The sequence below is a fragment of the Pocillopora verrucosa genome, chromosome 2 (genome assembly GCF_036669915.1).
Source record: "Pocillopora verrucosa isolate sample1 chromosome 2, ASM3666991v2, whole genome shotgun sequence".
Lineage (NCBI taxonomy): Eukaryota > Metazoa > Cnidaria > Anthozoa > Scleractinia > Pocilloporidae > Pocillopora > Pocillopora verrucosa.
This window is the reverse complement of record NC_089313.1, coordinates 7,913,090-7,936,165: the sequence shown is the minus strand read 5'-3', so window position 1 is coordinate 7,936,165 and position 23,076 is coordinate 7,913,090. Positions and strand designations below refer to the sequence as shown.

General features: G+C 36.8%; 4 protein-coding genes across 4 annotated transcripts; 1 reads left to right on the top strand and 3 right to left on the bottom strand.

Moving 5' to 3' along the window:
- Window positions 1–20: 20 nt before the first annotated feature.
- LOC131794020 (protein phosphatase PTC7 homolog) lies at window positions 21–6,903 on the bottom strand. The gene is made up of 5 exons (XM_059111528.2): window positions 6,593–6,903; window positions 4,271–4,450; window positions 3,393–3,591; window positions 2,663–2,786; window positions 21–2,288 (listed from the first exon to the last, which is right to left on the bottom strand). The coding sequence occupies exons 1-5, from the start codon at window positions 6,804–6,806 to the stop codon at window positions 2,088–2,090; spliced, it is 918 nt and encodes a 305-aa protein (XP_058967511.2). The 5' UTR covers window positions 6,807–6,903; the 3' UTR covers window positions 21–2,087.
- Window positions 6,904–7,298: 395 nt separating this feature from the next.
- On the bottom strand, window positions 7,299–11,090 carry LOC131794019 (lysosome membrane protein 2-like). The gene has a single exon (XM_059111527.2). The coding sequence runs from the start codon at window positions 10,712–10,714 to the stop codon at window positions 9,158–9,160; it is 1,557 nt and encodes a 518-aa protein (XP_058967510.2). The 5' UTR covers window positions 10,715–11,090; the 3' UTR covers window positions 7,299–9,157.
- Window positions 11,091–12,225: 1,135 nt separating this feature from the next.
- On the bottom strand, window positions 12,226–18,482 carry LOC131794002 (DNA repair protein RAD51 homolog 3). The gene is made up of 10 exons (XM_059111498.2): window positions 18,264–18,482; window positions 17,330–17,612; window positions 16,653–16,723; window positions 16,462–16,563; window positions 15,563–15,705; window positions 14,758–14,889; window positions 14,067–14,142; window positions 13,924–13,984; window positions 13,666–13,726; window positions 12,226–12,432 (listed from the first exon to the last, which is right to left on the bottom strand). The coding sequence occupies exons 1-10, from the start codon at window positions 18,379–18,381 to the stop codon at window positions 12,280–12,282; spliced, it is 1,200 nt and encodes a 399-aa protein (XP_058967481.2). The 5' UTR covers window positions 18,382–18,482; the 3' UTR covers window positions 12,226–12,279.
- Window positions 18,483–18,558: 76 nt separating this feature from the next.
- On the top strand, window positions 18,559–21,656 carry LOC131794018 (UPF0390 protein zgc136864-like). Its single transcript, XM_059111525.2, has 3 exons — window positions 18,559–18,698; window positions 19,035–19,090; window positions 21,248–21,656. Exons 1-3 carry the CDS (start codon window positions 18,617–18,619, stop codon window positions 21,392–21,394), a joined length of 285 nt encoding a protein of 94 aa, XP_058967508.2. The 5' UTR covers window positions 18,559–18,616; the 3' UTR covers window positions 21,395–21,656.
- The last annotated feature ends 1,420 nt before the right edge of the window (window positions 21,657–23,076 follow it).

Sequence of the window (23,076 nt, the reverse complement as noted above, 5' to 3'; positions counted from 1 at the left end):
TATGATAGGGGGAGACCATATATCTGATCAGAAAATCAAACAACCATTTATTAACTTTCTTTATTACAAGATATGCACGACAAAATTATGCATTGAAAGTAAATACATACCAATGGCTAATACTTTACACCCTGAATTGTTTACAGTTAAACTTTACAATTTTTAGACTATACTCAAAGAAAAAAAGAAAGGCAGAAATGTCTGCAGCTGAATAATTTAATTCACAGGTACAATCACTGCATGACCACCAGACTTAAAGCAGACTCACCAATTTTCTATTCATCGTTGGTATGCTTTGTTCCATTAGTGTGCTAGTATAATGGTACTTTCACTCAATCAATTAACCCTTTCTCTCTGAAGATCATATTAATAATTCTTCTTAAAGTCTGTTATACAATTATACAGTGTTCATAGTGCATTCCTCCTATCTTAGTTTATACCCCAAGCAATTTTATAGAAGTTTCTGTCACACATTATAAGTAAAGCAATTACACATGATCAATATATTACTTTCTGTTATTTTAAGTATGGTCAAACTTCTGTTACAGGGAAAAATAAGTCATCTTGAAATGGTCATAACTGGCAGCTAATGAACCAAATCAACTATAGCATAGAAGGGCTGCTTTATGCCCAAACGTGAGAGAGATATGATTTTACCACAAAAAGAAAATGCTAGGAAAAGAACAGGTGTTTTCTCATCTTTGTTTGAGGAAACCAAATAGTTTTACCCTTTCAAAAACCAGTATCAAGGTAGTTAAAAATTAAAAAAATATATTTCTTTTTCGACTAGTCATGAGAATTTGAATGTTATTTGATGAATATAACAAAGTTGACACTTCCTATAAATCTTGACGATGTTCTGCTAGAGAGTGTATGAAAAAGGTAATTGAATTTATGGCAAAATGGGATGGAAAGATAGTAAAAGAAGTTTGTCCATAGCTGTTCATCATCACTAAGGGAGTTGTTGCACTTTGATTTGGACACCAAACCTTACAGCATTTGGTTAAATCATCTTCATACTTACAAAATTTACCAATTTGTACTTGCTATGTACCATTACTATGTACAAAAAATGTTTCCATTTATGCTTTTACTTAGCTGCCAAAAACTCCACAACTTGTCAAATAATAATTATAACCACTAAATGCACAATTATTTTTTTAAAGTCAATTTTCAGCAAAACCTGTGATTCACTTGACATTTTGTCCTCAAATAGTAAGTTTTACTGTGAAAAATTTGCAAAACTTGGAATTTTCTTCGTACCTGAAACAGATGTGATTAATATATAAAAAAAAAAAGTAAACCTGATTTTCTTATAATATGCAGAAAAATCTTAAAGGGAAAATCTACTGGAACAAACACTACTTTCAAGATTGGTCAAAGATATGGTACACAATGTTTTCAATACAAGTTGGCAACCCTGAAAATTTAAATTCTATGAGAAGCAAATTGCCACCTATTTTCTCTGAAACTAACAATATCAGAGTAAAGATCAACCTTCCATTGGCCACTTGCCTTGCAGTTTCAGCTGTCTTCTTCAAAACCTATCAAAACCCCTGAGTACATGATGCTTAATGATTGCTTACATGTGGCTAGATTACTTAGAATATTTGTAAGCCTTGAACATTTCATAAGTAAAATTATTTGACCCAAATTAACTCTCCTTCACCACCAAAATAGAACAATGAAAAAGATCAGAAAAAGCAACTGTTCTTGTTTTATAAAGCTGGCATGATAAGACTGTGAACTAAGAGGTGGTTAGAGATATGCAGATGACATGTGGAATGAGATCACAAATAGACTAGATTTACAAGTTACACTATGCACTACATGAGTAACAAAAAAAACCAATTGTTTATATACATCTCCTCATAGAATTGCTATTCAATATTTACCCTTACATGATTGTGAAAATACAATAATGGAAATTAGCGGTACTAAAGAAATAACTGATGTATAGGTGTACAGAGTGTATTTGTATGTGAAATAACTGAATGCTCACCAAAGAGTGAGCCAGAGAATGCACCACAAGAGGTGGATGTAGCGAAGGTACAATCACTTCTTCTTTAAAGAGAGGTGAATTATTATCAGGTATCTATGTCCTCTCTGATCTCTGACACTACAGCAATAAGGACTGTGATGTCATCTGGTTTTCCCCCTGTGATGTTTATACCTTCACCTCTAGCTTGCTGGGCAAATGGAGATAAATAATTTGGATCAAATGAACAGGTTCTCGCTAAATTCGCCAGTGAGTCTGTAATGTGTTGTATACTTTCTGTGCTGTGGTCCTGAAGGAAAATTAAGGGAAAAATAAAATCAACATCAGTTAGATATTAGTGTACTTATATTTATTTCACTTTCTTTCTTTGCAGTTATTAGCACCACCATGCTATAAAGTTATATATGTATGTGTTACTGCATGTGAAGTGCACACAGACTTCACTCAAAGGACAGAAGTTCTTGAGCTGACTAAACCTTTTCATTGGCCCTGACAAGGGATAATGTTCCAAAACTCTTCACAGAGGCCAATTTAAATTACCAATTCAGTTGATAAAACCAAATTACCTTTGTGAAAAAAATGGTAAACTCATAACATAAAATTGTTTTCCATTCTAAGCTTCATCTCCTGTACACTTATCTTTGAACACCATACTAAACACACCTCAAGTTGTGACAATTGCTCAAGTATTTGTTCTGTTGATACATTATCAAACAAGCCATCTGTAGCCAACACAATTAAATCTCCATGTTCAACACTGAAGGAAGTACTCTCTGCTGCATCCAAGCTACAATAAGAAACATAAATATTAGCTTTTAAGGTATCAAGCAAGTATTTTCAGGGGTAGAGTGTTTGTCCAAAAAAATGTTTCCACCACCTCCCCTTCCCCCTTGGGTATTTTGACATGTTTCCATGACAGTTTGCCTGCATTTGTTTACAGTCTTGGGTGGAAAGAGAGATGTAATTGTTCTAAGAGTAAAAGGACAAAGTGTTATGCAGAAGGATACAGTGTCATGACCCACCCAAGGCTGGCAAATATCCTAATCTAAAAGGTCCAGTGGGCTGGATGTTTAGCTACTCTGCTTACCACCATGCCTCTTCATTTGAAGTTTAAAATATTCTTGAGGCAAATTGGTTCAAAACATAGAAAAAAACATGAAAAGAAGACATGAAACCCAAACCAAAATGTTGATTTTTACTTTTTTTTACTTTTAAAACATGATTTTGCCTTGTAAAATGGCTCCTTTTGTTTTTTGGAAAAACCTTAAATTGATGATGAAAATGAATGAGTGTACAATTATTACTCTTATAAAAAATACTTTTTACTCATAACTGCTCCATTATATAAAGCAATTACAACACTATTCGCACAGGCAAGTTTCCTTATGCAAACCTGTCTTCTATGACAGCTCCAGCTTGTCCGGGGGGTGGGATTGCCAGCTGATAAGGAGTGTTGAAGTAATGTTGTTGCTCAGATGACTGGTGCACAACTGAACCTTGGCGGATCACCAAAAATCCAGAATCTCCAAGATTTGCTGAATGAAGCATCTGGCTTTTCTTGTCCAGAACCATTATACAAGCAGTACTGCTACCTATTTTTAGCAAGAAGTAATGAAAGAGATTAAAAAAAGAATAAACATTCATGTTTGCATGTAACTCTTACATTGCAATAACCTGATAAGGCTGAAGTTAGTAAAAATAAATTTGCTTTCAGAAACAGGCATTTAAAGACTTTACTTCCAAAGTATCCTAGAATGACAGTCTGGTTGAGACAGAAAGGAAGTAACTTCTTCCATTATTTTCCTTGCTTTTAACTTTCTACCCTTTTTGGGTAAATGGTCAAGTCTCCTGTAGTAACTATTTTTAACCCCTCTTTTAACTATTGAGAAATGTTATTACTATGCTGTGGCCTCTTAAATTAATAGCGAAATTGCTTTCAATAATGCATAAAACAAAATTAAACGCAAACCCATTTAGAGGTTATTACATGATTGATAATTAACTATTTAGGCCATCTCAAAGTGGATGTTTCTCAAGCTTCAAAGCAGCAAGGTAAATATACCCCGCCAACCATTGACATTGAGGTGAATATAGGTGTTTTAATACAAACTAAAACCAATCAGAGCACACCTTTGATGCTATCCACTGTTTCAGTATATATTAACATGCAATATAGTAGCAAAGGGAGGGTGGGTTGGGAGAATATTATAAAAATTCATCTAGGTGAAAAAAAATTAAGCTTCCGGAGACTTTACATAAAATTTCATTTACCAAATAGTGGCTCTTTATGCTCTGTTAACTCTTGAAATCCTGCTTTGATAACATTTATTGGGGATGGTGTCTCAAGCCCTCCTTCTATCACAAATCTTTTACAGCTTTCCATTAGAGCACTTGAAAAGAGAGAAGAGTCAATTCCGTACTGACGCCATCCACCCACTCCATCAGCAACCCCTGCATGCATGGGAAATAATGAATAGATTAGACATTAAACCATGTTAATTCAAGAGCACAGATTGATGTGATTTACACAATTTAAAAAAACACGACATAAAATTTGTCTCAGAGTCTCAGGATCACCCAATCAAGAAACTCTTGATTATTAAATAAATTCTCCTGGTCGAAACAAAGGGAAAGTACAGAAAACTGTATGGAGAATATCCACACTGAAATCATGACTAGTTTGAAAGCTGCAATATAACATTCACTTTAAACTTTATGACCTATTACTGACTCTAGTGCCTTAGTCCTCTTTGTTTCCTCACTGACTACACTATACAAATATGTTCAAACACCTTTTTTAATTCACCTTTTAACCCCCCACTCTCCCACCTGGAAAAATAATAAAAAAAAAAGGCTCATTGGAACCTCTTTGGCTAGTTTCTAGAACAAACTCTATTAGCCCTGAAAGTATATGTACATACAAATGATATCACCATAACCTAGTTAAAACAAATATGATGAGAATATTGCACTCATAAAATGTTCTTGTGTATTCTTGTTGTGAACTCATGCATAACTATATAATCAGAGGTACCATATAGTTGTGAAGTATTAGTCACTTTATTGTCACATTTGATATACATTTTTGCATCCTCAAGTGGAGAATTTGAAAAAAGTATGCTGAAAAATGACCTTGACAAAAAAAACAAACTTGAGTCTCTTGCTTTGTCTGCCCTGATTTACTGCACAGCATCAATATCTCACATCAATAGGACTATGACTAATTATACATAAATCTTGAATGCATCACAGTGTTGCCTAATGATCCCTTCTAAGTCTTTGCAGCCAACAGAATTGCCACATGCAAGAACTTTAAGTCAAAAGAGAATGAAACTATGCTTAAACAGTAGAGAGCCAATATACAAAAGGATATTTGCTCTTCCAAAATAGTTAGTTCCACTAACTCATCAAAAAAACATGCACCAATATTTGATTTGTTAGTCAAGTGCTACTGAAAGTATGCTTTGACCAACTGAAATATTGATATCAAACGCTATTTGCAGAACAGAAATAGCCTTAAGTACCACTGCCAACTCTTCATAACAAGTAATAATTCAATCCAATCAAAATAAAGGAAAATATTAAAAGAGTGAACTGTAATTAACACAAATGGGCTGAAACAAAACCTCAGGTACGCAGTCAATCATACTATGTCAATATCAAGAAGTACCATAAGTCCTTATATTAAGCCAAGGAGAGTCAGTTTTTGTGGTAGAAATAAAAGCTGTCCTCAGTTGATAATGAAGAATTTCAAACAAACATTGATAAATTTGTGAATTGACAAAAGAATATCATGACTGTTGTGAAAACAGAGAACTTCGCACGAAACAGAAAGAAGCAATTACGAATTAAATTGTCAACATGAAAGCGGACCAGTATTGAATTAACAATAAGAACAATACTGTGCTCGTACTAATGGACAATTTCTGTGGAGGTTCAAGGCAGAAAAGTCGCATTTTTGCCCGAAATTTCTCAGCTTTAAGTGAAAAAACCTTAAACACTGCCGATCAAAATCCCATCTTTTGTTTAATAAAGGAAATGCATAGCAAGCACCTTTAATTAAATTTCGGAAAAGAGAATGAATTATACAAAAAATAATAAACCAGACCAGAGGAGTACTTAATAAAGGAGTCTCTGTCGTACTGTATTGGTCGGACAAAATGTCAGCATTTTAGAAAATTGCAACTCCTAATTTCGCTTGTTAGACTACAATCATTTGTGCCAAAGTAAGCGAAAGAAATCTCTATTACAACAACAGGTCCGACAGGAAATCAGGCTCACAGTATGAGCACATGTATTTGTTTTTTACTCCGAAACGAACCCAATTGCCACAGACACCAACTTTGGTAAAATACCACAAAATATTGCATTTTCACTAAATTCTTCCAAACGACTTGCATTAGAGCCGAAATTTTTTTCAGCTAAAAGGTCTCAAGTGCTTTAGTTTTCGTCTGATACCATTTTTTTTATAATTTCTCGTGCCTTTGTTTACAGACAATTTGTGTGTTACATAAGCCAGATTTAGTTCAACATGTACACATTTTTGCCATCCATAGACAAAACGATCGCGATTTGTTTGGAAACAGATCTTACCTAGCACGTCAGAAGCACTATTATTGGCGATAAAGAAGGCATCTTCTCCGTATAAGAATTTGCTTTTTCCCGGGGCAAGATCTTTTGAAAACCCACAACTCGCGGTGATGAGTTGAAGCTTCGAAGAGCTCTGTCGTTTCAGAAGCGGTGCCACAAATTGCCTGGCATGTGAAGCAATCAAACGGCCATAGACAACAGCAGTTTGCATAGCCATTGCCTGTACACTTGATAACTTTCTTACTTCCACATTGTCGACCGGCGGAAATTACTTATTAGTACCAACTCACGAGATGTGAACCGACATGTTGATTTCCCACAATGCAATTTGCGTTTTAACTGCGTCATTACTTATGAGACAGCTTCCCTGCATAGGTCCCTAGGGTGTTCGGGACACGGAATACGTTGTCGAGTTATTGATAGCCATAAAATCAACACTTGAAGAATCAGATAGCGAAATTACAGAAGTGAATGAGCTGGGAAAAATCTAGTCAGTATGAAAAAGAAACATTATGCTGAGGACAAAACTTTCAGACGCAAGTAATTTGTCTTTTACAACCTTACTCCAACTCCCCCCCCCCCGGCCCCCCGTGAAAACAATCTGCGCCACTTCGGTTAAAATTTATTCCAATTTTACTACAACTCAGAGAAAGATTTCAGTTAAAAATGTACAGTGCAACTGTATTACTCTATTACTCCTGGCTAAAGTATCTTGTCTTTGTCTTATCTGATCCTTTTTGAAAATGTTGAACCCTTCAACTCCCAAGATCTCCTAAGTAATTCTTCTTACTGTCTACCACTTGGTTCTTGTGATGCTAGTTTGAAGAATTTGACACTGACACTGACACTGACAACAAGGTCACCAACAACCCATAGACAAAAAAAAGATTAACAAAGAGAGATTGCTGACTTCCAAAGTTTTACTTGCAAAAGTATTTATTTTAATTCATCCTAACTGATTCACTAATGGATATGAGCAAACAAACATTTAAAGTTTTAAAACGTATTGATGGGAACCTCCAAAGGTAGAAAATTGAATAAATTGCTGTTAAAATGACAAAAACGTCTTGTGTTAAAAAGATTAGTTTGGAAAAATTGGAAATGAGAACCGAGAACGAGAATGTATAAAAACTAAACACATATTAATACAAGCAACATTAAAGCCTGAATTTGTTGGGAAGCCCCATTCTGGTTTGTATGACGTTAAAACAGTTTCCACTATTATCATTACGAGATAGCTTAATTTTTTTTGTCTGCATGAGTTCCTAGGGGGTCATGCCGACAATAGCAGCTACTGTGACGTTATAAAATTTAACATGGTGCACACACAGAGAATTCTAGTTAGAAAACAGCTGATATCTGTTACAAATTTTTCTCACACTTTGTTCCCATTTATGACCAAAAATTTAACTTACAGTTAAAATATTATTTTTGACAATTTAATGCCAATTTTGTTCCACCTGAGGAGGTTTCCCTACACCCTTTCTGTTCCATAAATGATCATCAGGTAGCTTCTCCTCACAATTTCATACTTTATCCAGCTGAAGAAATAATGAGAAATTATTGACAACTTATCTGCAAGAGGGTGTTACCTTGATATGTATATCTTATAAGATGTTTTGGTTTGTAGTATTGCTGAGTATTTTTACAAGTTGTGCCGTATTTTGACAAGCCCATGGGGCCAATCAAAATACAAACATTGAGTAAAAATATTAAGCAATACTTCACACCAAAAAGTCTGATAAGTTATTTATCATCCAACCTCTATTTTCCTGCCAAGTGTTGCTGCCTATTTCTCACAAGGTGGGAAATACAATGAAGATAAAAAGCCTAGGGCACACAGCTGAGCGCTTCAACAGGTTTTTTTTACAGTACAAAATAACTTTCTGTAAAATATCACAAGATTTCTGTGCTCTATTTGCACATTGTTTGTTCTCTTCTTTGTGTAGTTAGATAATAAAAAACCATATTCTCTTAACTAATTTTTCAATTAAATTTTTCCATGTATCACTGAGATTATAAAAATATATCTCTTCATATAAATAATCTCCATTTCATTCTTCATACAAAATGCTTATTAGTTCTAAAAAAGCTGAATGTAATGGTAACTATGAGTGTTTCCCTAACCAAACACTGAAACATGATGACAGTTCTTATTATACTAATAAGTATTTATACAAACCTTTTGACAAATTACAATTTTGATTAATTTTATCAATCCTTCAGATTCACTTTCTAAAATATTCTCTGCTTTGCAGGACTTTGCCTCCTTCCCTAATTCACATCTCCTTTAAAAGAGAACTGGACATTAAGAATGCCTTGGAGAGTCTCCTAACAAACCTACAGAATTTTCCCAAAACCAAATAGGGAAGATAACTGACTTTACAATTTAATTACTTTACTAATGAAAAAGAGAGTTGCAAATGATTAGTTGAAACGCAACAATTTCTCAAGAACTGTTTACAACTTGTCACTAGCAACATCAAAGTTATTTTTACTGCTTAACATTTGTCATCCTTACTGCTGTTGAAGCAGTGCCACAAATCCTTCATCTCATAATAATAGTAATTACGACAAAAGAGGACTTGTTTCAGAACCACGGTTGATTAAACCTATAAGCATTCGCCTCCTCATTTTTCGTAAATGTAAAGTACGAACAATGAACAAAATGAAAGCAATGATGATAAGCAGACCTCCCAATGAAACCACACCCAGCTCAATGGCATGAACTAGAGTGAACTTGGATAGCACCTGACTCTTCAGCTTCTCAGCTGTTGAACTGTCAATAGTTGCTGTCTCATTTATATACAAGACAGGAAAAAACATGCTTGGGATTCCAGATGTCTGAGAAATGCCATCCACAGGTTCAACTTTCACATTGATTTGAAGTCGCTTGCTGCTCCACAATGATATTCCTATGTGAGGTTCTATGTTAAGAAAAGTGCCATGATCCGCTTTATTTGGAGAAAGACCTTCTAGTGGCTTGAGAAGGGATTTGTCCCCCAAGTAGAAATGTGGTGCTGAAATAAAAAGGGGTATCGCTATAGGGGAGGGTGGCTGACATACACCAATATCCAAAATACCAGATGGGTAACATTTTTTTGTGCAAAACCCTTCATTGTCTGGATTTGCAGTGGCATTCAAAAAGGCCTTTGAAGGGACAGTAAATTGAAGGGCCTCAATACCATGGACATCACTCTCTGTTTCATGAGTAAAGTACAGTGAACGACACAGTTGTGTAACAAACACATACAGTGTATCATCTTTGCTTATTCCTGGAGCAAATTGAGAGCCATCTGTTCCATTTATCATGTTTGCATACCTGGTTTTCCAAACCTGGAGCTTTGTCATACCTTTCCAATCCATCCAGTGCACCAACATGCTGATATCAGTCTTGCCAGTAAATACACTGGTCACACCGTCATAAGTGTTATTCTGTTGAAGGGCTATTATGAAAGGTACCTCAGGAAGATATTCCTGCAAAAACTTTGGAAGATCGTCCCTTAAATCATTGTACTCCTTGAATATTGGATCAGGGTAACCCCAAAGTAAATCTTGGACGCGCCTTTTTGTAAACAGTTTCTCCTGAAAACCATCAAAGATAAGTGATATAGCGTCTCGCGCAATCTTTGGTAATTTACCAGCTGCTTCCGCCAATGTAACTAATGGAATATTTACTGTAGTTACGATATCAGTAAAGGGATCACAAGTATCACACGATGTTTCTGCATCGAAGACGAACGACATTTTCTCATTGTAAGTCACTGTTTCTGTATTTGAATTCCATGTTACGTTCTGTTTCGGCCTGTGCTCTCGGTATGAGTACGGACCTTTCTGAACAAGGTACGGTCGCTTTCCTTGCTTCGCCTCCATTGGATTCGATATGTCAAAAATATAGAATTGTAGGTATATTGGCACTGAAGGATTTATCCATTCCTTGGTAACACTTGAACCTGGTTTGAGCACTAAATTATCGTTTATCTTATTCTGAATATAGCGATCCATCTCAAAATATAGAGTTACTCCTGCTATCACGAGCAAAATTCCAAAAGTTAGAAGGAAAGCAATTTTCTTACAACCAACAACACAACAAGCTCCCTTTGAAGCAAATTCCCCGTTTGCCATGTTTCTAATTACGTGACCGATGGTACTATATCCGCCGTCAAATGAGAAAGTTATCGTACGAGGGACGAAGAACCGCTTGCAAACTGCTGTATTTTACCTTAGTTTGTACTGCAAAAGACAGGTAGTTAAAGGAAAAATTGCAACCAAAGGTAAACTGATATGTACCGATAAGGACTATTCAGGTCAATTTCGGTCCCGTGATTTCCGAAGGGCGCATGAACGTTACCGACACTCCAAAGGTCAATTTGTTTCCTGATTCAGTAGGAGCACAGGCAGAGGCTTTTGTTTTTAGTTGTGAACACGAGAAAGTCATTTCTAAGTCCGAAGGGAAGTTTCCGCCGAAATGGAAGTTACGTAATGCCGGTGTGATTGGAATTGCTACGCAAATTGCTTCGTCATGTGCTAATTACGTCATCCCACCGATATGCAACTTTATTTGTGAGATTTTTGAAAAACCAGTTTCATCAATGGAAAATAATATGGTTCCGGCGATAACTTTACCTCTTCACATACTCTGATCTGTGACAATTCTTAAGTAAGCTTGATTGCCTTTGAAAGGCAACGCAAAGACTTCTTAAAGTGTACGAAACGGTCGTCACGCAAACGCGGAGACTAAAACTGTAACGCATCTTTGACAACTACGTTTTGAACTAAAGCCTCCGTTAGCCCCTAAGGGTGTCACGCATCAGATTTCTTCTACAGTTTCGCCGCTGTATCAAAAATCAAGGCCAAATGAATAAAGAAAGTGATCGGCAGCGCTGTGGACTGTCAAACAAATTCTCCGTGCTAGCACCATAGGAAATGTTCTGAGAACCGTGTGTAGAATCTGAACACCGACATTAGACCGAAAAGGGTCAAGGTACAAAAGAGAGAAAAAACAACTCATTTACTTATTTAACTATGAGTGGGGTGCATATGCGCCATTAGGGAAGCGCGAATTTAGTTGGCAAGGTATTGTAGGTATTTGCCTTGGGTTGAATTCCTGAAGGATTTTAGGCTGGATTACCCTGGTAGATGACTTTATTTGTTCCCTCCACGAAGACCACGTTTTTTTTTTAATATTGGAAGGGTTATTTTCGTGTTCCCAAAAATTCGTTGCTTATCTTTTTAATATACTAGCAGAGAGTTGTATTTTACTAACATTTTAAGAGATGCTGGTCATCTCTCACTCAAATTTCGACAGGACAAATAACTAATGTAAATCGTACTTTACAGATTGTTTCATCCACAATAAAGAAGAGAGCGCAAACAAAACGTTGACCTTTTCACTCCCAAAATCTTATTATTTAGTAATTCTCCAAATTCTCTCTCATAAAATTCTTATAATGTTAATTTGGAGAATTTGGCATTAGATCAAGTACTCAATTCCCCGTAATCTGTGTAATATTGTATCGATATTGTAAGGAGAAATTCTGCCTTGGTTAACATGGAAGTTTACTGGCCAACTTATCGCGGAAAGTAAGACAGAAGCCGTTGCACGTCTTAGATCAATAAATAGCAAAATAGGATGTATTTCTTTTTTATTTACGAGGATCAATTTTTCATAAAACCATATCATTTTATTCTCAAGTCACTTCGTTCAGGCGTCTTTTCTTAGCAACAGAACTTGCAATTTCTTCTCCTTCATATGGTACACTATGCTGGTCTGACTGGGCTTCTTTACTGTCCTTGTGACTCTGTTGGAGCGTATTGGTGAAACAGTCACGCACTCCGTCAGCCTAAAATCAAATGAAGGAAAGCATAACGTGCATGAAATTCTTTCAACAGGACCCTAGCCTAGCTATTCTTGAGGGAAGTAGATATATTGGGATGGTTTCTGTTGATTCCAGTTTCCACCCATTCCAGCACACTCTTCGAAAGACTACCGCATAAAGAACAAGTAGTCCTAGATTGCATTGCTTTACTTCGCTCTGCGTTTGGTGGAGAAAACTCGCATCACCCACTCAACCAACCAGATGCAAAACTAAAAACCAATCGCGGCTTGGTCGCCTGCGTTTTCCCGCGCTTTAGGGAGTTTGGTTTGTTTTTACTTTGAGTAAAGTTCTCATTGGCTCTTAAAAGTTTTTTCCTTACTCCTGATTGGCCATTGCGATTACTTTGGGTTTGGTTTTATGAAAATCAATCGAAAAGCACTCAAACCAAATATGAATTGAATCTCCCCACAGTTGCATTAACAGCACTAGTATATATTTCCAAACGAGTTGATAAAAGGTAGAAAGAGAGAACGGAGTGAAAAAAAAAAAACTTCTGAAAACTGCAAGTGTCTCCCTCACATAATGAGCTAGACTCGTTTTCTTTTTTAGTGTAGAAAAACACGAAAAAGGGTAATCATGGAAAGGGGCATTAATCAAGAATGACTTTTGCGCTAATATAATTTACTCATCAAGTATAGGTAACAACATGATTTCGAGTGCACTTTGTTGTAAATAAGCACGGGTAAATTTCTTAAAGACAAAAATTGCACGAGTCCGTAGTCTTTGAAACATTTACAAGTGCTTATCCCACCAAACTGAATCATGTTATTACTTGTTAATAATGTACATGACAACAATCGCCGAAAGTCAAGACAGACGAAATTTTAAAAGCGCGCGTGCACTATTTGTAATTTACACTCGTATTATAACTTTGGTCTTGTGATACATGAGAATGTACTCGTTTTCAGCCAATCTGAAGCGCGTAATTTTTTCATGTACACTATTATTCCCGGAAGTGAATAACGTGTAACTTTTACCTTCATTGTCCATACATTCGTCAACACAGGTGATGACACTCAGACTTATCAGGTAGAAGTTGCTCGTTTGATGTAACACCAAATAATCATAACTTATTCACAAGGAAATGTGTAGATGTCAGAATCTGATCGTGGGAGTTAAAAGGCCAACAGAAACACGATAAGCAAAGCTTAAGTTGACAGTTATTCAAGTAAAAGAGTATACAGTATCTCATTTTACCGTAATTTGAAAAGGAATTATCATCTCCTGTCGTGAAGGCGACTTGTACAAGTTGGCAAACCTTTAGTAAGAAAAAAGCGAATCAAAACCCTCAATTTCACGAGCAAAATCTGAGATGCAAGATTCTAGAAGTGGTTAGCAATCCGCAGAAACTCACTTTGCAGCCCCTTCTACTGTGTGCAGTTATGAGACTTTAAAAAATTAGTAAAAAACTATTTCTACTTAATACTATACAGTTCGTGACACAGTAGTCGGTACCTCTGGTTATCTTCCCAGTACAACACCACACGAATCGTGCTGGCGTGACCCCAGCTTTCACCTGCAATCAACAAATTAACAACTCCAGTTTGATTTATGCTGAACAGGGGGGTTAGCTGTTCTACCGTTTAAAGGCAACTCACCTAATGCGGGTATCAGATGTGACTGGCCTAGCTGAGTGGGTTTGACACGAGTGGTCATCTGATTCATGAAAACTACCTGTGTGGGGCACGAAAAAAACCAAAAACATTGGCTCCTTAGGGTATAACTTACAAGTCATAATACTAGCTGTCCACCTAATACATGCGTAATAAATTGCCTAACATAAGTTATAAACCCAACAGGAACTTAGACAGTTATCATCTACTATTCAAAGCCGGCTGATTTACGGAGAAACAAGCTTGCAAAAAAAGTTTTTTGTTTTGGCTTTTATCAGGCGATATGGGCAAGAGCGAGGCAAGCGCATCTCACCCCTTTATGTTGCCTCAGCTCCCCTGAAAAACACACTCACAAAAAATGACATCTTTTCTGTAAGCTTAGCTAAACAATTACATCTGCTGAAATACAAATTAAACAAGTAACAAACAAATATAAACAAAAAAAAAAAAAAAAGAGATCTTGAACTACTATTCGGGAAAACGTTATACTCTCGTGTTGAAAACCAGTTACTTGACTGTGTAATGTGCAGTTCTAGCAACTGTTGTAAAACCAGATCAAAATCAAGCAAACTGCCCGAAATGAAAGAAAATACATGTAACCAAGTTGCAAGTTGTTGGAAGTTTTGCATTTGATTGGTTGAGAGAAAGTGGCGCATGCTTCAAGTTCTTTACTTACAGCTAGCTGCCGTTCACACGCCATTTTTATAAAGCTCTGTGCCAAGCCATTCAGCAGTCTTGCTCTTAAAGCAAGATCATCAAAGTCATGACGGAAGTGAAATGCAATACTATCCAACACAATGAGCTTCACCTGAAATAAGAAAACAAAAACCAAACAAAACAACAAAGAACTTTACAAAAATTGTGCAAGGAGGGGGGTAATTACACCACTTTGATGAATTCCCATAAATTGTGGCAAATATTGTATACCCTCAGAGGTTCTTTTTTTAGGCCACATCAGTACCCTCTGCTAACTCTGGCCACATTTAAGATTATACCACCCTTGGGAGGTGGAGGGAAGGGGGGGGGGAGCAGAGAGGAGGAGTAGTGTTGCAACTTTTAGATTAAAAAATATTAAAAACATTTCTCTCCAAAAAAAATTTACAACCTTCAGATTCAGAAATTTTAGAAACATTATTTTGTCTTCATTATGTCCATCAGTATAGAATAGGGAAATCTGTGCTAAAAAAGTCATTCCCTCATAGAAACTGCTCTCCATCAGACTTCAACAATTACTACACAATTTGTGCAAATTATGAGAGAGACATTGATTCATTTGTGAGCATTTAGCAGGAAAGTCTGGCATAGGTCACTTTAGTTCTTGCCTTCTATTGAGGGTCTTGGCACACACCTCCCCCCCCTTTTTTTGGTAATAACCTTACCCCAAGTCCAAAGTTGCCTGTGTTGTTTCACCCTTTAATGCAATTCATATTTTGGTTTCTTATTGATTCACCCTTTGGTTGAATTTCCTTGAGTTAAGTTACCTTGGGATGTTCTTCCAGGAAGTCTGGTAAAACATGGGACAATGCTATTAGTTGCATGTAGTCATGGCATCTGAACACATAGATCCTTGACAAGATGCTTTCCATGTGAAACTTTTTTAAGGCTTCATTTAGCAGACCCCTTTCTGGTCAGCAACAGTAATGAAAAGACAGAGATGAAAATTAATGAACAAAGCACTCCTGTTTTATTTTAATCTGCATAAAGATCCTCTCAGGAACTATCCAAGTTGCAAAGGTCTCTTTGTCCAATAACTTTGATTGTCAGCTTCACAACTTTGCCAGACATGGGTATTGAAGTGAAGGAAGTTTTTATTTCTTGGTAGGAAGAGACACTAGTTGAGTAATTTAAAATAAGACCTTGAGATTCACTTTGGGTCCCTTACATGCTCAGCTACTCTCATAATCATATACAATGAGATGTGGCTGCTTCTATCTTAGTTTTTGCACTAGACATGAGAAATAGAGGTTTGGGTTCTAGCCTTTGTCAGGGTCACTCTCTCTGTTGTGTTCTTGGGCAAACATTTGTAAGAAAGCTCAGGGATAGCTGCAATTGGAGAAGCATCCTGTCCAACAAGAGTAGTGTAACACTCCTTACAGTATTACCCCTGAATCACATGTAAAGGTCACAAGAATAAAGGAAATGTTCACCAACTATAGCAAATCTTCATTCCTAAACAAATTCTCCTTGTCAGCATGTTAGGAAATGAATAGAGAACAGTGTAGAGAATATGCACACTGATGTTAGGATGCAAAGGGTTACTGGCAAGAAATCTAAGATAAGCTTTTGCTAAGAATTGGGTATCAAGGCTTGTAAGACTTAAATATTATCCCACTTCAGTCAAAAAGGAAACAGTTTCACGGAAAATGTAATGCCTCAGTACCTGTTTCATCAGCATCAGAAGACTGGACTACATTTGTTATATGCCTTATGGCTGCAGTTGCTATGTCTAACACTCTCTCAACAATAAAACTTCCCTCAGTATCTGAAATGTTGCAAGAAAATATTAATAAAAAAGCTGAGGACACTAGAAAAAATGATGCCTCTGAAACATAAAAAGTAATATGATTGTACCAATATAAATGGTTTCTCCATCGAGTCCACCAAACTCATCAGGTATCTGAACATCTACAGCTAGCTGCATTCTGAAAAAAAAAAATGTTAAAACCATTTGATAGTTTGGAAAAAGGATTTAACTAAATCCTGTTGGTCAGTAGTCCATACAAAAAACATGAAATCACCAGAAATACAAACATATCAATTGGCTCCATATAAGGTGAAATGAAGAGAGGCAATCACAACAAATTTAAAGGATTTACAAGTAAGAGAAAGTAGAATAAAATGAATTAAATGCGAGTCATCTCTCACTGCCTGAGCTTATTCCGGTTTGTTTCCATGGCGCAAAGTGACTGGGAGTGTTTTTACCCCTCCAGGGTCAGGGATCCTAGTCCATTACATGCTTACCTCTAGCAGTTTACTGATGCTTATTATATTTAAAAAAATTATAACAAGGGTCACACATTTAACAGGAGCTTTTATTGAAATGGAAGTGGTGATTCAAGAAGTTATGGTTTTTTTGACGGTGATGTTGCTTTTCAGTCCTCAGTGCAGGTTTTATGATATCCCACAGGTATTGATCCAAAGCCTGTAGGACTGTAGTATTCCTTCTGTCTGTTAAATTATACTGTAACATTATTATTCCATAAGAACTTAATTGTAACTTAAAAATTACTGTAATATTAGGTTCATACCCTATCTGAGTTTTTCCAATGCCAGGTGCTCCACAGAACTCTGTGATTTTACCAACTGGTACTCCTCCACCCAACATGTCATCAAACTTTTCACAGAAAGTGACAATACTACCAGCAAACTGCTCTTGTTGCAAAAGGTCAAAGGCATTTGTACTTCCTGGGATGGAACTTGATGAATGTTTCCCACTGATGGTTGGCTTCTTGTTCCAGGATTGTGAGGAGTCTTTAGTGCTTCGCACAGTCTGAACTATCTTAAGAGATTCTTCTTTATCAATTCCCAGATCTAATGATCAATGGGAAGTAGACTTTTTCTAAATAGTGCCAGATAAGAAACACATCTACCTATCCTCAAAACAAACTCAGAAAACAGGCCAAAAAAAAAAAAAACAGCTTAAGAGTGTCAATTTGGTATAACACCTTACTCTCTTCAGTACTTTGAACCGTTTGACTCCAAAAATTTAATGGTTTATTCTCCCTTCTTCTTTGTAAATCAGGTACAAGAATTTGGTATTAGGGCAAGATAAAAAAATTCTTCTGGATAAGTTTGAATATTCTCATTTCCTGTTTTCTTAACTCCATAACTAATTTTACCAGATATGCAGGTGTAACAGCTTGAGTTGAGAATTAACAATCAGATCTTGGGAGTCAAAGGGTCAAGATTGAATCAATTCACAAATATTTGATTACAATTTATCATGCAGTTCACACATACAATTCCCCGTCTTGTTACCCTGCTCCCTTTTAAGATCTCCAACTTTTTGTTCTCAAAACAACCCACACCCCATCCACTCGAGCTCTTTTGTCATCTTCATGTTTGATTTGAATGTTTGAAAGCGAGAAGTTTGTTGAACAGTCACGAGACAACAAAGAAGCATAGGCTGGTTGGTCAAAAAGCACAAGTGGAAACAAAGTGAACAATCTAACCGAGACTTGCCTTCACTTAATTCAGTTGGCGTCACATCTTTCAGGTCATCAACGGTGATATAGCCTGCATTTGACAATTTATGCAGGTAATTTGAAGCCAGAGGGAACGTACAAAGCTCTCGCTGCATTAATAGAAAGTTATCCACAACCCTTTTCCATGCATTTGGTAGAGAAACTCTGAGAAGATCTACTGACCGCCTCTCAATTAAATTCGCGCGAAGTTGACCAACAAAAGTAGTAACAGACTGGGCCGAGTCTGGAGCCACTGACGATAGACGCGTAACTCGCAGGCTCAATAGTAAACAAGGAGCGTTAGTAATCGGCGGTTCTTCGAGGCGGTTCGACGGTTGAAACATTAGAATCATGGCGCAAGGAAAGGGGAAAATTAAGAAGGCCACAGCGACGAAAAAACACCAGAAAAAGGCTCTTGGTCCGAAGAAGGGAGGTAAGTTTAAAATATTTGTGGCATGGACGAAGATAGAGTACTAATTTGAAAGTGTTGTGACGGAAGTAACACTATCGAACGTCTGTAACTGCTACGCTGTTGTTGTGCGCGCTTTTCAAATCAAGAAAAAATAAAGTTGATTTATTTGTGTACTTTATTTAAAGAAAATATTTAGAATGATATCAAAGGCTGTTCTTAGAGGAACTTTCATGTCTTTTGATCGCACCCTTAACATATATCTTTTTGAGAACACATTTCAGGTTTTTGCGTCGCATGCAGAATAGAATTCGAACAAAATCTCAGATACGTTATTCTGTTTTTCTTTTGATTTGTCAGCAAGAACTATTGCTCCCAAGAAGAAGACGACTGTCAAAGCGGAGAAAGTAAAGAAGGTAATTTTGTAAACTGGTTCTTGTGTAGGTTATATTATTCACCGACATTTTATACATTCAACTCTTTCTTTTGCTGTAGTGTAATTACTATTTAGCACACACCCAGCTTTATATGACGCTCATTGCCGAGTTTATCGGATTGAGAGCTTGTTGATTTTTCTTCTGATAAATTCGTTATTTTATCCGTGTAAGAACTGGCGTATTTGTCACAAAATCGAATCCACGATGTTTTGTGATGTTAAAATTACATTTACTTTGCCTGATATAAATATAATGAAGATTTTTTTTGAAACGAAGAAAACGCGTTTTTCTTGCTTATAAAAATTTAATAATTACAGCCCGTTAAGAAACCTCAATTCAAAAGCAAAATTTAGGTATGTTTAGCGACAAAATTTCTTATTTGCACGCTTTTTGGCAACGAAAAATCTACGCAATTATAATCACAAACGATAAATATCTGTGGAACCTAAAACCATCAAACTTTTGTTAATTTAAAATACTGTGAATAACCTCAACCAATGCTTGAATTTGTGGAGTTGTTGATTGGATTGGATGCGGCATGGCTACCCGTGCAATAGCATTGTTGTTAATGTCAGATGTAGAGTGGTAGTTGTAATGAACTGCTGTGAAATTTTAAATTATTGTATTGGAAGTAAGAAAAAAGTGATCCAGATCCTAAACCACTTGAGAACCCTTTTATTTTAAACAAACTTCCTTTAAGTAAACAGTTCACTTGAGCATATTTTCCTCTGGTGGCAAGGATGTCTGCTTATAGGGGTTTCTGATATGAATATGTTTTTCTTTTTAAATGCATACCATATCAAGGGCTGCATTGTGGCTTCAATAAACAGTCCACATGGCACTGAAACAGGGCTAACGCTTGAAACATCAGCTTAGAAAATCTTTACAGAGGCCAATTTACATTCTCAATTCAGTTGATAAAACCAAATTATCTTGTTGTACTCCCCCACTGATGCAGCATCATTGTTTCTTTAAAAACGTACCCACTTTATTCCCATGGCCTATGCTTTAATCAGGTTGTACAGTGAGAAATTTATTTTTCACTGAAAAATTTCATGGTCTGTAATCACTTGTAGGGAAAGAGTTGGTTTGAAGTGCATGTAGAAGTAGCCAGGAACCTTAGTTCCAAAAATGGTTTCTTTAGGTGTTAAGGCCCATTTTCATTAACAATGTAGTCAGTGTTTGGAAAAAATCAGGGGGCTGTGGAGACCTGGCTTGACTTAATCAGAGAGTGAAATTGCACTTAACACAGGCGCCAATGCAACTAAATTTTTCACTTTGGCAACCAAATCCTGAAAATTAGATTTAGGTGAGCTTGAATATTGCATATCATCCATCCTAGTGTCCACTTTGTAGCACGTTAAAGATCTTTTCCCTAACTTAATTTTGAAGGGTCTATCTAGAACGCTGACAGGGTAAAACTAGAGAAGCTTAGGATTATGAAACAAATTCTCCTTGTCAGCACCTTAGAGATTGTATAAAGAACAGTAAGGAGAATGTGCATACTGATGTTATGGTGCAAATGGTTAAATGATTCTGAACCCTTTCATTCCCAAGAGTGACCAAGACAGAATTTCTCCTTACAATAAGAATACAATATCAAGCAGCCAAGTGATGAGAGTAGTAAAAAATATTCACTAGGAGAATACTATTGAATCCAAAAACCAGATTCTCTGAACAAACTTAGTAAGAAAAGTATGAGAGGTAGTTATGAGGATTTTCTTTGAGTTATGGAGAAGGAAAGGTTAAACCACAGGGAGGTCTCACCAGGTGAACTTATCAACCTTCAGTTCTGTGGTTGTTTTGTGTTAGCCATTTTGAAAACCACTCCAGTATGAGGTTTGCAACAATTCACAGAGGGTCTGGAGATAAGAGTTTTTCAGAACCTTGCTTAGATGATAGAAAAGGAAAAGGACTTTTGCTATTGTCGGCAAGTGATTGCAGTCTACTTTACTTTTGTATTGGCTGCTAATACCAGACCCTTTAGCAGTTCATCCCAGACCTCCTATGTGTGGTTGTTTCCAAAATGGCCATCCTCCCAAAAATTCAGAACTCATGAGAAGGTCCGTTTTCATTCACATAGACAATCTGTAATAAGTCTCTAAGAAAGGTTTTATCTCTCATTTAAATTACCAGGCTCTTGAGGTAACCATCAAAGCAAATATTGAGCAAGAGCTCACCCAAGTGGCAGTCAGCAAGCAGTCCAAGCCATTGAAGATGGTGAAACCTGCAGCAGGAAAAAAACCAGCCAAGAAGAAGGCTGGAGGAAAAAAACAGAAATAAACTCACGGTTTAAAGATTTGCTGGCTGTACATACATACTATCTATACTACTAGAATGCATTATAAAGTATTGCTCTCTTTTTCGTGCCTTATTTTATATCAATAAGTCGAATTTTGCATCAGACTACACCTTTATATAGGATAGCTTACTGTATTAATCTTACTGTAATTAGCCAAATCAGACATTGTAGAGGTGAATCTCCTTATGTTGTGTTCAGATGTTTTCATTTTTTTAGTTAATTAAACATATTATAGTAATCGTACCGTTATGAGTATTCCAGCTATTTGTCTAATTTATTGTATCTTTTATCAAACAAACTTATGAAGTTGGTAGCACTCCTCCATCCAGAATTTGCAAGCAAACCATGTCATTACTCTTCAAGAAATCTTTGTCCACTTGCTTCAAAAACTAGTGAGAAAGCCCTTGATGACCAACATGAAAATCAAAGCAAAAGAGCATAAACCACTAGTCATAACCAAAGTAAATTTGACTAAGGATGAAACCAGAACTCAAAGTAACTGATAAGGAAATGACCTAAGGCCCAGGAAAACCCCGGGTGGCGAAGGGACTGATCGGGGGGAGGGGGTTGGGTTGGAGCATTTTGGTTGCGTTACATCTTTTTTGATCCCCTCCTCGTTGGCAGTTGATTTTCTATAGTCCCCACTTTTTACTCGATCTCTTGGCGACGACTGTTTCCCCTTTCCCCCCTCCTTTACAACCACGTGATTCCCCCAAAAGTCCTCCACACCCCCCCTCCCTCCCGTTGCAATTAGTATTAGGGCTTACGTTTTCATAAGTGTCTGTTTTCGTCTCAAGCAAATTGAAGCAAAAATGTTTTCACCTTAGATAGCGTTTTCATATTGCTCTTAACTGTCCATACCACTGCCTTCTCATTTGAAAACCCATTCATTTCAATCAATTTTCGGCGATTGTCCAAACCAAAACTGCAGAGAACACAGGTGGAACCAACAGTACGTAGCGTATTTTTCGTACACTGAAATTTTCTCACTTAATTGTCTTATGAAAAATATGCCGCAGTTTCAAAGCCCTCAACTTTTCAAATCATTTTCGAAAGACTCCGTTTCCAAAAATTTTTTCCGGCGTTTCAATGTGCATGATGAGAAAAACGCGTTAAGTGTTGTGTTCTCGAACAAAAAAACCGTAAGCGTGGGTGGGGCCTTAGTGTTGCATCTGGTTGATTGAGAAGGTGGCGGAAGCTTTCTTAAAACGAAGTGCAGACCAGTGCTACCAAGGGTAGCTCGAGTTTGCTTTAGGTACCAGCTTTCTTACCGCGGCCGTTCCGAATAAGAGCAGAGTGAAGGAGGTTGGTGATGTTGGAAGCGGCACAGGATTAAGTAATTGATTCCTAATGTAATTTCCGACGATTGAGTGAATATGGATCAGTGGGAAATGAAACATTTCTGCGGGACGAGAGCAAAGAGGACTAGGCCTGTTCTGTGTATCATGGGGCATGATGAGAACCAAGAGAGGTTTGTCACGCGGGTTAAGACTCTGGGCTGGCACCAATTTCTTTAAGTGCTTTGTTTAGATATTTGTCAAGAGACTTTTTTCTTTATTCACTAAATTTTTTTTCACCATAGTGCACTTAGTAGTGAGTGCTTTCATTTCTGTTTTAGCAGCGTGGCCTTCGAAGGATGGACTATTCAGATCTTGAGCCATGG